The following is a 15,007-nucleotide window of genomic DNA, read 5'->3' on the forward strand; positions in this document are numbered from 1 at the left end:
GACCATGAGGATCATGTTTCGAAATGGAAGTGTGGACTTCTGAAGTTGACTGGGAGAGCCACATTCACCCAAGCCACGCTTTCGGCCTTTCCAGTGAATGCCACAAAAGACAATGATGAAACATGCATGATAGATCACATATAGAATTAAGACATCCAATTCTAACTATCAGGCACCAGGTAAAACTACCATGCCTGCATGCAAAATACAGATATCTGAAATCAACTACAAGGTCATGTAAACATTCAGATTGTGTCACAAAAGAGAAATCATGGATCAGGAAGGATTATTGGATACTCTTGGAGATGCTCAAGTGTTTGGGTTCAGGTGGATTTGCAATAATTAGCTAATCTCATGTCATATCTCAAGCTAATGCATATGGGCTTTCTTATGTTCCCAAAAGTATATTTCCTCACTATGTTCAAGTGTTCTGTTAACAGCATGACTAAAATGCAGGAGGTAGAGAGAAATTGACAGTACTTATTACAACTCAAATATCATAGGATATATGCAAGTGAGACAGTTGTAGCTTACAACTGTTCTGTAGATCTCCAGTGACAATAAGCATGCAACATTCTTCTTTTGTTGCACACAAAAAATTTGAAAAAATACCCAAACATATTGTTTAGTATCAAGGGATAGTCCATCATTGTACTCACTTCACTGTAACTTGAACAAATTTGTAAAAAAAACGATGAGGGTTATATGTATTGAACTTGAGATAGTTGGAAGGGGCATATGTTGGTATTTCCATTTCAGCTGTAGATTGTCTTTTTTGAAAGAAATATCAACGGTTTTTAGTCAATGTCATCTTTTTCTACCTCCTCCTTCCCCTCAACTGTCAAGTGAAACAATTTCACACTTCAAACCAGAAACAAAGGCATGAAGTTATACCAGCCAACTTTCACTTACATCAATGGCACAACATAGCTGGACATGTGTTTTCAAATGCCTTGCTCTTTACCTGATGTATAACCAGAGTACACTTCCCACTTCTGCAATTTGCAATGTGCAAAAACAGCAAGAACAGACATGGACACACAAATTCAGGCACTTGTATCCTTTAAATGTCAATAAATAGTTTAAATCCTAAACTAAAATGGCTAAACAAGATCTTGTATGCTGGAAAGAAAAAAAGGCAATTAACAAATAATCAATAGAACAGAGGAAGCTAGAGCATTATAATGTTTTTCTTCTGTAACCTGAATTTGCAAATCTCTGCTGTATAGTTCAGATAAAGAAAGAAAATAAAGCTACATGTGATGCACAAGACAAGAGAAAAAAGATGGGTCTGAAACCATCGCTCGCCCTAGATGCAAGTTGTTGCATCCCCTGGTCCTGTTCCAATCTGACCAAAAATAATTAGCCACGATCAGTGATACCTTCTCAAGCACAGAGGACTAATGTTAGCCAAATTTATAATGCTAAAGACTCTAAAGCAGAAATGCAGTTTCTTCTATATGTGTTGATTTTTGAAGACTCCTACAAGGCATAGAAAGAAATATTCCCTCCCCATTTTTCTATATGAGCTTTGACAACACAAAACAAGAGGAACAATTACTGTAATGTTAAAAGCCAAGAAGCTATGTACTGTTCTTCTATCTTGATTATTAGTTATGATTTACTTTACGCAGAATCGAACTAAGATGAAACCATAGTTGACAAAGTCCATACTGAAACATGTGAGTTAGGTCTATGAATTTAACCTGAAATAGTTTGTGGCCCTGAACTCATATCTGCTCAAGTGCTCAGGTCAGGACAGCGTTGGGTGCTCGACGACACCATCAGCAAAAAGCCCGTGCTCACATGCCCATGAGACTGATGCCTTGTCAACCCATCTTGCATGCACGAGGAGGGAGTCTCGGCTGCGCCAAGACCATAGCCGTCTCCCACATATCTGCAAAAATTCAGACATCGCCAGTCCCACCAGCCACTAGAACAGCAGACGGGATGGGAGGGGGGAATAGAGGAGAGATGCTCACCACATCGTCCAACTCGATGCCGAACTCGAAGCAGAGCGCCTCAAACTCCTCCTGCGCTGCAGCCAGTAGGATTGGTCAAGACGAGTTATCACGGATGGAGGAGAGCTGGGGATTTGGGGGAGGAACTGAGCACAGGAAGTCAAACTACTGTAGGTCCGACCCAGATCGGCGAAGACACGGTCCCGGCCGATGCTCACCATCGGCATCGTGGCTGCGGCGGCGGCAGGAAGAGGAAGAGAAACTTGTCGTCGCACATGGACACCCCACCGTCCGGTCGCGGCGGAATAGAGCTCGCTGGAGCCGCGTCCCGCCACGGCGCCGGAGTTCTTGAGCGCAGACCGGACGAGGCTCGCCGGAGGGATGCCGGGTTGGCAGATCCGTGTTGGCAAGCTCGGGGAGGCAGCTCCATCGGGTCCCCAGTGTGGGGACTAGAGTCGGGAGGAAGAAGAGCAGACAGGGAGGAAGAAGAGCAGACCCGTGCGGTATCTTGTTTTGCGGAGAGAGAGAGAGGATAGTGAGAAAGGGAGAGGAAATAGATCTTAAGGAAAAAAGAGAAAACAAATACAAAATTGGAAATACATTCTCTGGTCAAATGTATAGTTTAAATAAAAGTAAAAAAATTGTTTATGTATACTTAAATCATATAAATAGGGGTAAACTAATTTTCTATATGGAGAAAAAATATCTTTCATTTTCAACGTGAATATATTTTTTTAATTTCAAAATAAAGGTTTTTTGTCTTGTGGGGAACGATGCACAAATCTCTGCAAAGCACATTTTTGTGATCGTATTATTGAGAGATCAGATTCTTAATTGTAGAATATATTGTAAAATATATATTGTGAAACACAAACTTGCTATGATTATCTTTCTATAGCTCTTACTTTCTAAAGAAGTACAAGCTTATCTTACCATGTTTGATCTATCTTAATTTTTTTAAACAATATTATGTTTGTCTTATCTATCTTAATTTTTTAAACAATATTATGTTTGTCTTATCTATCTTAATTTTTTAAACAATATTATGTTTGTCTGTTAGGTCCCCATGGACAGTCCAGATCTGAAGGTTTCAGAACATATTGTACAATCAGAAAAATCCAGTAAGTCTACAGATGATTCTGAATGGTTACAACAAAGCATAGGTATAGAAGTTTCGCATGAAGTTCTACCAGATGACCAGGGTTTAAGCATTGATGTGGCCCATAAAGAACAAACCCTATCAACTTCTCTTGTAGATTCAATGGGAGAAAATAAACTTTTGGAAAACAAAATTTACAAATAAACTCAAAAAGTATATGTCCTCGTCGGTTAGCCAAGAAGGTATTGTTATTTTCTCTTTGATGGTTTAACTTAGAGAAACTATCTATCGTTGTATACTTTAATCCTATATAAATATGTTGTTTTTTTCAGATTATGTTTGTGAGAGATAATTGAATCTGTTAGAAAAATTCCGTCACAAACTTTGCTTCTTTAAGATAAATGTCACCTTATAGTTGGTATTTAAGTTTTATTATAATATTATAATTTTATTATGCGATCCGTGTATTTTAAATAAAAATATTAATTATCCATTAGCAACGCACGGGCATGCTACCTAGTAAACTTAAACGAACAAGCTGGCCCAGTAAACGTGGACCAGTAATCCATATCCTCTGCGCGCAATCCTTGGGCTCCCTAGTCGTGCCTTCTTCAGTTCTGCTTTACTGCGGCGTTTGAGCCTGGCCGGGCGTTGAGTTTGAGCAGCCGTCGCAACCTAGTTGCCTCCCCTCCCAAAATCTTTTTACCTAAGAGCATTTCCAACAGTTATGTAATTGGACTATGCATTCTAGAAATTTGCCAATAATCTTAAAAAATACTCTCTATGCATTTGACTTATACATTTTGGCAAACTTGGCATTTGATGGACCAAACTTGGCATTTTTGCATAGGCATAATGACTTCGCAATTTTGATATCCCGAGTTTCCTGGACTCCTTGCCGTGTGCGACCTCCCCACGCGCTGCGGTAGTTTCCCACGAGGACTCCTCCTCCCCGCGCGAACTCTTCTTTCCCCCGCGCTGCCGCCTCCTTTCTTCACGCCGTCTTTTTTCTTTCCCCGCGCGCAACTAGGAGATACGATCCATCGCCGCGTCCTCTCCTTCCTTCATGCGACGGAACTCTGGCGAACTGCGACTTCGTGGACTGGCGGACCGGGTGGCCGCGATTCACAGAAACGGCGGTGACTTGCGACTTCGTGGACTGGTGGCGACGGACGACGGAAATTCCCGCGCAGAGGAAAAATCTCGCACGAAGCGCGCCGAACAAAAAAAGATCCCGGACAAAAATACTTGGGTCCACTATTTTGGAAAATGCCAAGTCAAAAATGGCAAACACTTGGAGATGGACTTATTTTTCCTTTGGCAAAACGTTTAGGGACTTGGCAAATTCCAACAAATAGCAAATTCTAATTGCATAACCGTTGGAGATGCTCTAAGGCCTTATTTAGTTCCAAAAGTTTTTTGGTTTTAGGTACCATAGTATTTTCGTTTTTATTTGACAAATATTATCCAATTATGGACTAATTAGGCTCAAAAAAATCATCTCGTGATTTACAGGCAAACTGTGTAATTAGTTTTTGTTTTCGTCTATATTTAATGTTTAATGCATATGCCACAAGATTTGAAGTGACAAGGAATCTTGAAATTTTTTTGGTTTTTGAATAAACTAAGGCCTTGTTTAGTTACCAAAAAATTTTGCAAAATTTTTCAGATTCCCCGTCACATCGAATCTTTAGACGCATGCATGGAGTATTAAATATAGATGAAAATAAAAACTAATTACACAGTTTGGTCGAAATTGACGAGACGAATCTTTTGAGCCTAGTTAGTCCATGATTGGATAATTTTTGTCAAATACAAACGAAAGTGCTACAGTGTCGATTTTGCAAAATTTTTCGGAACTAAACAAGGCCTAAACAAGGCCTAAGCCCATGCTCTACTACCAATGTTGGCGCTGCTCCCATACTGAAGTAGTACTACCCCTCGCGCTATACTTGCCCTCTTTAAATCTAAAGACTTTTTAAATTTCGTTATTATAGTATTTTTATTTGTATTTAGTAATTAATGTTTAATTATAGATTAATTCGTCTTGTGATTTATAGATAAATTGTGTAATTAATTATTTCTTAATCTATATTTAATGCTCTATTGATGTGCCGTAAAATTTGATGTAATGATAATTTTGTAAACTTTTAGATTTTTTATGCATCTAAACTGGCCAAACGCTGCTTATAGTTGTATGGCACCACTTGAACTCCTAGCATCTAGGGAGAGCTGTTGCTCACAAACGGCCAAACGCTGCCGAGCGATGAGGTGTAAACTTTTTCTTCTCATGCCCATGGCACGTGACTCTATCATGTCCACCGCCTCTGCCACCGACACTAACCCCTTTGCCTCTGCTGGTGATCTTCTTATCCGCTGCCACCATTGCCATGATCAACATCAAGGCTCACGTCCCTGTCACTCTTAACATGTATTCATCCAACGTTTGCTAGTGGCAAACCATCTTTGAGCTGACAACGTTGCAAAGCTCAGCCTTCTGAACCACATCAACAACATTGAGTTGATGCAGGTTGATTCCTGGGTTGTATCATGGCTCTACACCACTGTGTTCAAGGAGACTGTGGATGCCATGTATGACCATAGGAATTCAGCGCACTCTGCTTGGACAACGATCACTAGGCTCTTCTTCAACAACAGCCTTCAATGTGCAGTTTACGCCTACTAGGAGTGAAGGGGCTGTCACACCTAAGAGAGGGTGTGAACTATGCAACTTAAAACTACTTGGCGTCTAAAATGTACTTATCAAAACATATGCAAGATACAATCTAAATGTGTACTATAATTTTGCTAAGTTTTCTTATTTTTAGAATAAAAGAGTTATGCAGCACAGATTCCAATCCAACACCACTACTATAGCGATTTTCGCAGGCAACCACTTTGGGTTAACAGAGCAAGCAGGGCATCTGCCTCCATCAGGGCACTTACATTAGTCATGCTTTATGGAGGCAGGCACCTGACCACCTCCGTTAATCTTGTTAAGGCAAGCATCGCCAGCGTTAATAAAATTAACAAAGCGCGGTCACCAAAAGGCACATGCATTAATAATTCATTTATAGATACTACAATATCAATCACATGATCCTATAATTTATTCCGGATATCAAGTACTCCCTCTGTCCCAAATTATAAGACGTTTGACTTTTTCTATCCCAAATTTAACCAATGTCTTATTCAAAAAATTTATACAAATATAGTCAAATTTGAGTTATTTTTGAAAAATTTTTATTAATAAACTAAGCCACGGCAAAAGAAGTAATATTTTACATAAAATTTTAAATAAGACGAGTAGTCAAATTTGATGTCACAAAAAGCCAAACATCTTATAATTTGAAATGGATGGAGTACTTGTGAATAGACGTTGCTTCCTAAACAAAGAACATCGTCTCCGCTCAATAAAAAATATTCTATCTTCATGAGATAAATGTTCCTTAATAAATTTTATCTAAACATATTTACATGGGGTCTAGTATCAAATAATTTATTGCACAAAAACATAATGCTGTAATTGGAGTTTAATTTAGATGTTCAGTTTAGCAGCTGACTTTTTTTAGTTTCTAAAAAAATACTATGACATCAGCACATGCAGTCTCCCGTGTTTATTTTTGTAACTATTTAGCTTATTCAAACTTTGTGTATTTGAAAACTGAGGGAATACATTCAAAAGTATAACCTGCCTCATCACATGTGGATACAGAAGTTCGTAGAGAAGGAAACCAACAAACCAACCCAATCTAAAAAAACTGATCCGTATAGTTATGTCGGCCACTATTTATATACATTCACCAGTAAAAGTGGTGTTAAGAATACATTTCACCGAATGAATATGATATGCCCGCACAAACAAGAGCGGACAGAAAACTAAAAAGAAAATAAAAAGGTTACATACAACTTATGGCGAAAGTTCATATTGAACTAACCCATTCAAAGGGGGCGATGACGCCATTTACAGCTGAAGATCATCAAGTGTCAATTCTTCTGCTGACATCAACTTTAATTTCTGCAAACGATAGCAATCCAATTCAGTTTTGCTAAGCCATCACGCAGAGTCGACTAGAAACAGGACAAGCTACTTACTGTGATGAACTGGGGAGGATCATCAAGGCTAGATGAACCAAGGATGATGTCTCGCTTCAGCTTGGATGAAAGCTTGTGTGCAGCACGTAACTGGAAAATTTGCAATACTGGTTACAGCATGCAGCATGAAAATACTTACACAAATGATGGATCTTAGATTTCTAATGCATCACATACTTTAACTCATCCTCTAGAGAAACTGTAACATACAAATGCAACTAAGCAATGTACTGGAGATACCTCTGATCGAGTAGCACCGCCTATTACAAAAACAAATATACGCTGACCAAGCTTCCTGAAGTCACTGGAGGCATGTTTCAACACAGAATCACTGGAAAAAAAAATCAAAGCCATCAGCAGACGTTGCTGAAAGTTATATAACAGATTAATAGCTCATATTTGCACAAATTTGATAATGTAATGCATAATAATCTGATGCATGAGTGTGCAAATAAAGATTCATGCTACTTGCAATAAATCCCAGAAATTCACAATAGCAATTATCTAAACCAGCTTCTAGCGCACATGATAACATTCTGATAATATGTACTCAATTATCAAAAAGGACCTCCCAGATTTCTAATGCACATAATTTTAATTTTGAGATGACTTTTACCTTTTCCTCCATACATACCTTCACATTACATATTAACAAAGGATTTAAATGAAGGTAAAACGGCCTTTTCCATATTTCTTTTGCTTGTTATACAAAACTAGCAAAATTGCCCAAACAACAGCACAACATCATGACTACATTTTAGAATATAATTATAGTCATTCCATTTATACTGTCACGTGAAGTTTCATAATTTAGATCTAAAGGAGCTGTACTTCGGTTACTATTCGTATTATATTGGATACAAAATAGTTGTATCAGTCATAATGTGACTCTCTGCTTGCTATAAACTGGAGGCCCAAAAACAAGTATACTAAATATTTTCCTTTTTTTCTTAGTTAATGAGATTTTCAAGTTCTTTTTTCGTATTTCATGAATTTAGGATTAATGTGACGCTTGAATACCATCAATTATGTTTTGTACATTGTGAAGACCCTCCAAAGGCATAGCAAGGGAAAGCAGTACCTTCTAACTTTTTCCCTGCTGGTAATATGGAAATATTTCTGCAGCAACCACATTTTCCTCTGTGGCAGTGACAAGGATTTCTGTCAGCGCTGGTGGTAGTAGACCTGACAAGTGGAATTCCAGCTGCACAGGCAGCAGCAATTCATCTACCAGGTGGAATTCCAGCATCTAGCAGCAGCACTCTTCTCCTAGGGCAGCGATTCGTGGCGGTACCTCTAGTTATGGAGTTCCAGGGAAGCAGGTGACAGGATTTCTCTTCCACAAGAACTCTGACATATGGCAGTGGTGGAATTTATCTTCTCAGATGATAATACATCTCATCACGGAGGTACATTCTCTGAATTTTTATCTGGATGTGGATCAACTCCCGTGTGGTTGCAGTATTCCAACGACTTTGATCGGAGAAACAGATTAGGTTGTGACGCCAATTTGTTTATATGAGAGGAAGGCCAATAGGCTTGTATTACTTGAGATGCGTTTACAGGAGGGATTACATATATATAGGGAATACAGGATAGCCCAAAGAGCCAAGCCAGCCTGGGAGGCTGCGCATACATCTAGGAGACTAGGAGTAATTAACACAAGAACCAAGGAGATATTCTAACACCCCCCTGCAGTCGGAACGTTGGAAGAGCGAACGTTCAGGGTGGAGCGGAAATCCATAAAGACAGAAGAGGGAAGTCCCTTAGTAAAGGCATCGGCGAACTGCGACGTGGTTGGAAAATGAAGAACACGGATGGCTCCAATGGCGACCTGTTCCCGGACGAAGTGGAGGTCAATTTCCACATGCTTGGTTCGCTGATGCTGAACAGGGTTGGTGGAGAGATAGACGGTGCTGACGTTGTCGCAGTAGAAGAGGCAGGCAGACTCTAGAGGATGATGAAGTTCCTGGAGAAGCTGCCTAGCCAGGAGGCTTCAGCGACGCCGTTGGCAACGGCACGATATTCTGCCTCGGCGCTTGACCGAGAAACGGTGGGCTGGCTTGGAAGACCAGGAAACAAGGCTTCCTCCAAGAAAGACAGCATAGCCCATGGTGGAGTGGCGGGTGTCGGGGCAGCCGGCCCAGTTGGCGTTGGTGTACACGACGAGCTGTGTTGGAGCAGATCTGGGAATAACCAGACCATAGCTGAGAGAGCCCTGGAGGTAGCGAAGAATGCGCTTGGCAGCCACTAGATGAACTACCCAGGGATCATGCATGTGGAGGCAAACTTGCTCTACTGCGTATGCGATGTCAGGTCGAGTGAAGGTCAGGTACGGAAGAGGTCCCACAAGGCTGTGGTAGTCTGTAGGGTCAGTAACAGGAGGACCATGTCGGGCAAGAATGTCCAGTAGTGTCGTTGTGAGAGAAAGAGAGTATCCCTGTGTCGCTCAACTGCCACGCCGAGGAAGTGGTGCAGGGGACCGAGATCTTTCATGGCAAACTCCTTTTTCAGGGCATCAATTACACAGTTGAGGAGCTTCCCACAGGCAGTGAGGACAATATCATCCACATACAGAAGCAAGTAGACAATCTCGGTGCCATGATATATGAACAGAGATATGTCTGTCTTGGCTTCAGTGAACCGCAAACAGCAAACCTGCTGTGCCATGCACGCGGTGCCTGCTTTAAGCCGTATACGGATTTGTTGAGCTTGCAGACGCGTCCAGAGAGAGCAGGATCAGTAAAACCAGTGGGCTGAGAGCAGTAAACTGCTGTTTCTGACAAAGTACCATGGAGGAAGGCATTCTTCACATCAAGTTGATGGATGGGCCAATCCCAAGAGTGAGCCAAAGTGAGGACAGTACGAACGGTAGCCGGCTTGACGACGGGACTGAAAGTCTCATCGTAATCCACTCCGGGGCGTTGAGTGAACCCACGGAGCATCAAACGAGCCTTGTATCTGTCCAAGCTGCCATGTGCATGAAACTTGTGTTTGAAGATCCATTTCCCAATGACGACATTAGCCTTGGCAGGCCGAGGAACTAAATCCCAAGTATGGTTATCCAGGAGAGCAGCAAATTCTTCTTCCATAGCCCGGCGCCAATGTGGATTGGCAAGAGCATCCCGAACAGACCGCGGCAGAGAGGACAGAGCCTCGGTGTGTAGGGCAAGACGGGGCTGTCGATACCCAGTCTTCGTGCGGGTCACCATGCCATGAGAGTTGGCGATGAGCGGGATGGGGACAACTCCTGTTGGCAGTGCAGGGCCACTCTTGACAAAGCGCGGTGGAGAGGGAACCAAGCGTCGAGGAGGGGCCCCAGCCTCAGAGGGGGACTCGGGTGGCGTGCTAGGTGTGGGAGCACGGCGGGTGTAGAGGTGGACGACGGGTGGCTTGCTGAAGGGTGGAGTTGGGGGCGCCAGCACAGGGGGTGCCATGGCCGCCTGTACAGGGGGCACAGTGGGCGCCTGTACAAAGGGCGCTGGCGGAGAGGGTGATGGTGACGCCTGTACAGCGGGCGCCGATGAGGGGGGAGCCGTGGGCGCCGGTACAGGAGACGTCATGGGCGCGGTAAAGCCCAGTGGGGGCGATCTAGACACCGGTGTGTCCAGTCTGGACACTGACAGAGAGGGGGCACGCAGTGATGCATGCGCTGGTATGGCGCCAGTAGCTCCAGGGTGACCTGCAAGTGGAATAGGGACTGATGGAAAATCGTCATCAGTTAGAAAATCCAGTTCATGAGTAGGTGGTGAGGGCCGGTGAAGGGAGAAAGGGAACGTTGTTTCGTCGAAAACAACATGGCGAGAGATGATGACCCGGTTGGTAGTGAGGTCGAGGCACCTGTACCCCATGTGATCAGGAGAGTAGCCAATGAAAGCACATAAGGAAAAGCGCGGGGAAAGTTTGTGAGGGGCAGTGGCGGTGAGATTGGGGTAGCAGGTGCATCCGAAGGTGCGGAGGTCGCGATAGGATGGATGAGTGCCATAGAGCGCGAAGAATGGAGTGCTCATGTTCAGCGTTGTGGTGGGGAGGCGATTTATGAGGTGGGTGGCAGTAGCAAGAGCATCAGCCCAATAAGACGGGGGCATGGAGTCTTGGAAGAGCAGGGTGCGAGTGACATTGTTGGTGGTGCGAAGCATGCGTTCAGCTTTGCCATTTTTCTGAGGTCTAGGGGCATGACATGCGGAGAGAAACACCTTTGGCAAGAAAGAAAGCACGAAAGCCAGCGTTATCAAATTCACAACCATTATCGCATTGCACGGACTTGATGATACAGCCAAACTGAGTGTGCACAGAGGCAAAGAAGTTGGAGAGGACAGCGAAGGTGTCAGAGTTTAGGTGAAGAGGAAAAGTCCAAAGAAAATGAGAGCAATCATCTATAATAACGAGATAATATTTAAATCCAGATACACTAATAATAGGTGACGTCCACAAGTCACAATGTATCAAATTCAAATTTTTTGATGCTCCAGACAAGGAACTAGTAAAAGGCAAGCGAACATGGCGCCCAAGTTGGCAAGCATGGCAGAGGAGAGGGAGTCATCTTCAGACTTGCTGCAGATAATTGAAGAGGACTGGGCAAGGTTCTGAAGAACAGCCCTGCCGAGGTGGCCGAGGCGACGATGCCATGTAGTTGGAGAGGGAGTGGCCACAAGTGCACAAGGGCCAGAAGTCGATGACGGGAGCTACTGTTAACTGTGAAGACTCTTATATTATAGGCCTGTAGGTCCATATGGTCTGGCCCATGAGGCTCTCTAAGACCTATATATACTCATCACCATCTCTCTGGAGAGGTCATGCTCTCACATCCCTAAGGTACGTAACATGGTACAAAAGCCATGGATTAGGGTTAGGAATAGACTCATCTAATTCACCCACGATCTGTTTTTTTTTCCTTGGGATCCTTTCTCTCTTCTACACGACTTGTCGTCGTGCTCCCTCTGCACCGCGTGGCCCGTCGGCGCGCTGTGCTCCCTCTGCTCTGTGTGGCCTGTCGGCACGCTAGTGCCGCCCGCCGTCTTCGCGGACCGATCCCGCGTGAACGAGGATTTACGCGCGGACGCAACCTTGTCTTCGCCTCGGCATCCTGCGCGCAGATCACGCGCGGACGCGGCCTGCCCGCTTCACGCGCGCGACCCCGTCTTCGTGGACTCGCCTCGGTATCCCACGCGGACGCGGCCCACCTCCTTCACGTCATCCTCAATCTCCAACCACAAGCTGTTCTCGTCCAGCTGCCCGACACTGAAGATGGAGTTCCTCAAAGATCCTCAAAGCCAGGATGTAGTACAACCCAACGAGAAGATGGTGCTTCCCCATCTTGGCCTTAAAGACGACTGAGCCGACACCCTTGATCTTGACGGCGGAGGCGTCACTGAACTTGACGGAACCATTCACGCCGAAGACCAGGTCAGAGAAGAACTCGCGTCATGTGGTGCATGGCACCCGTGTCGAGATACCACCCGTGTCGAGGTACCAGCCGTTGATCTTGTCATCGGCGGCACCTTTGCCGAGGAAGGCGTGGGCATGCGGCTCATCAAGGTGGAGCTATGCGGAGCAAGCCGAGGCGGAAAGGGGAAAGCTCGGGCCTTTCACCCTCTCCCTGCTTCTTGCTGCAGCTTCACACCCTTGAGCCAGAAACAGGGCAGCATCCTGCTCCTCTGCTTGCGTTACGTGAGCTTGCCCGCCGCGGCGTGGAGGAAGACGATAGTCGACACACCCGTGTGCCGAAAACAGGGCAGCATGCTGCAACTCTGCTTGGGTGATGTGAGCCTTCCCGACGCGGCGTGGAGGAAGATGACAGTCCTTGGCCCTGTGGTCAGTCCACCTATAGTTGTTGCAGGTGTCATCCCGGGTTGCCATGCGCTCGTCGGCAGTGCCAGCCTGGCCCCAAGGCCCCTTCTCCTTACAGCCACATGGACGCCGGCGATAATCCTTGGAGGAGCCGGACGAGCCGGATCCTTCCTCCTCCCTATCAAAGGCGCACCACTGCTCCATCGTGTACAGTAGCTTGCCATCGGCGAAACCCTGCTCGAGGTCCGACACCTGCTCACGGTCTTGCACCACCTTGAGCCGCCCAATGACATCCTCGACGATGAGCTACTCGAAGTCAAGGAGCACCTCAATCGAATTGACGATCTGCGCGTACCTCTTCAGCATGCAGCAGAGGAATTTCTCTACCGCGCGCTCCTCCATGAGGTCGGTGTCGCTGTTGCGTGCCATCTGCTCGAAGGGCAAAGTGCTCGACATGCTCATCAGGCTGGAAGGCGAGGACTTCCCAGTATCCACTGAGGCGCTGCACATCGCCTGGCGCACTCGATCTCGATCCCCACCGACGCAATGTTGTGGCAATCAATTCCAACACCAGCTTTGCCATAGCCTTGTTGACGAGGGAGGCACCATGCTCGGTAGGAACGGCGGCGCAAAAACACCTCCAGCGCCCGATGACCATCATCGTAGTCGACGCTGCCAACGTGAACCGCCTCCAACAGCAGACGAACCTGTAACTTGACCTTCATCAGACTATTGGTAATTCGACTTGGTGATCATTGACCATGGCGTTCCCGCTCTGAAGTCACGGTAGACCATTTGCAGCACCTAGGGAGCGGCCACACCGACCAAGACGCCGATTTGGAGACATCGACTGGCGGTGGCGCACAACCAGGTTACGTGATCCTCTAGCTAGCCCCGGCTCCCGCTCCATCTCGCGCAGCACTGCAGCTGCGACCCAGGCCGTAGCAGCCACTTGCCTTGCCATCTCGGACGCCACCACAGCCGCTGCCTCTGCGGCAGCAAGGCGTGTTGCACCATCACCAGCTCCTGCGCCCGCTGCACCTCTGTCGAGGTTGATCACTGTGCCGGCAGCAAGGTGGCGGCGCGCTGCCTCTCGACTTGACTAGCGGTGGACATGGCTCTCCCTCACTCAAGAACCCTCATGGCTTCGATACCAGATTCATGACACGGCAATGCAGCTCAGCACCCTTGGCAGCAAATGCGACAACACACCTGAGCTTGAACACGATGGCCGAGGACACCATGCTCCGCACCACCATCCCCATCCAAGATCATGTTGCTGTTAGTATCTAGGGCCTCGCCATAGGGGAAGCTGCTCCACCTCATGTCCAAGCACTTTGGCCTCGGCCCCTCCATCTGCCACAAGCTCGTCGTCAAGGTGTGTGCCATCATCAAGTCCACTGGCAGGGAAGGAATCGAGAGGGAGCAGGTGCAGAGCGGGCGCATCCACTGCAGAGCAGGTGCAAGGACAAGGCAGTTGGCTGCAGTGCGGATGCAAGTTCCCAATTGCATAGCTGGATATACCAGATTTGAGCAAATAGTGGGATGCAGGCTTAAGCTGCTCTGAAGAGAGTGTCAGGCTGCATAAGGTCTTATGCATATAAACAATCAGATCCAGTTGCATTACGAGGGCCTAGATAAGGAGTTAGCAGGTAATAATTCAGACCCTTTAGTTCCCAGCTATCTAGTTGAGTGCAACAATTCCTATCCACCTTCTGATCAGTTTGCAAGCAGTTACCCAGCTTCTCCACAGACGACTTTTGTTGAGCAGAAAAATGCAGAATGTTGGGACCAAATGATGATGGATCTCCTGTTAACCTGTGTGGCTGTGTCAGTGATATTGGCTCTCAGCAGCAGCAAATACAAACTTATCTGGTTCGGTATGGAAAGGAGGAGCAACTCAACTGGATCATTTTTTTTTATGCTTCAGCAGACAGCCGTCCCCCATCTCCTGACCGTGGAGCAAACAATACGTTCGGCACTACAGCGTGTCCAACCACTTCAGCACCACTGTGATCATCATCACAGCTACAACAGTCATGCGCCCCCCCTCCCCCCCCCC

At 45.7% G+C, this 15,007-nt stretch overlaps 1 protein-coding gene and 1 long non-coding RNA gene across 9 annotated transcripts in view; both read right to left on the reverse strand.

The window, feature by feature from the left end:
* LOC110434401 lies at positions 217–2,498 on the reverse strand. 3 transcript variants are annotated; one of them, XR_002451897.1, is made up of 5 exons: positions 2,143–2,498; positions 1,983–2,038; positions 1,707–1,897; positions 913–1,348; positions 217–838 (listed from the first exon to the last, which is right to left on the reverse strand). It is a non-coding gene; the product is annotated as an uncharacterized LOC110434401 (long non-coding RNA). The 3 variants fall into 3 exon arrangements; XR_002451898.1 differs by lacking the exon at positions 217–838 and having other exon boundaries at positions 1,036–1,348; positions 2,180–2,496; XR_002451899.1 differs by lacking the exon at positions 217–838 and having other exon boundaries at positions 1,036–1,348; positions 1,983–2,033; positions 2,143–2,496.
* LOC8081667 (probable protein transport Sec1a) overlaps positions 6,721–15,007 on the reverse strand; it is a 59,280-nt gene continuing 50,993 nt past the window's right edge. For 3 of the 6 annotated variants that reach the window (XM_021459109.1, XM_021459107.1, XM_002453722.2), the window contains 3 exons: positions 7,396–7,486; positions 7,156–7,245; positions 6,779–7,078 (listed from right to left, as the gene is read on the reverse strand). In XM_021459109.1, the coding sequence (XP_021314784.1) occupies positions 7,025–7,078; positions 7,156–7,245; positions 7,396–7,486 (235 nt within the window). In that variant the 3' untranslated portion in view covers positions 6,779–7,024. Of the gene's footprint in view, positions 7,079–7,155; positions 7,246–7,395; positions 7,487–15,007 lie in introns of all 6 variants that reach the window. The other 3 variants (XR_002452229.1, XR_002452228.1, XM_021459108.1) reach the window with 2 other exon arrangements.

This window comes from Sorghum bicolor, chromosome 4 (genome assembly GCF_000003195.3).
Source record: "Sorghum bicolor cultivar BTx623 chromosome 4, Sorghum_bicolor_NCBIv3, whole genome shotgun sequence".
Classification (NCBI taxonomy): domain Eukaryota; kingdom Viridiplantae; phylum Streptophyta; class Magnoliopsida; order Poales; family Poaceae; genus Sorghum; species Sorghum bicolor.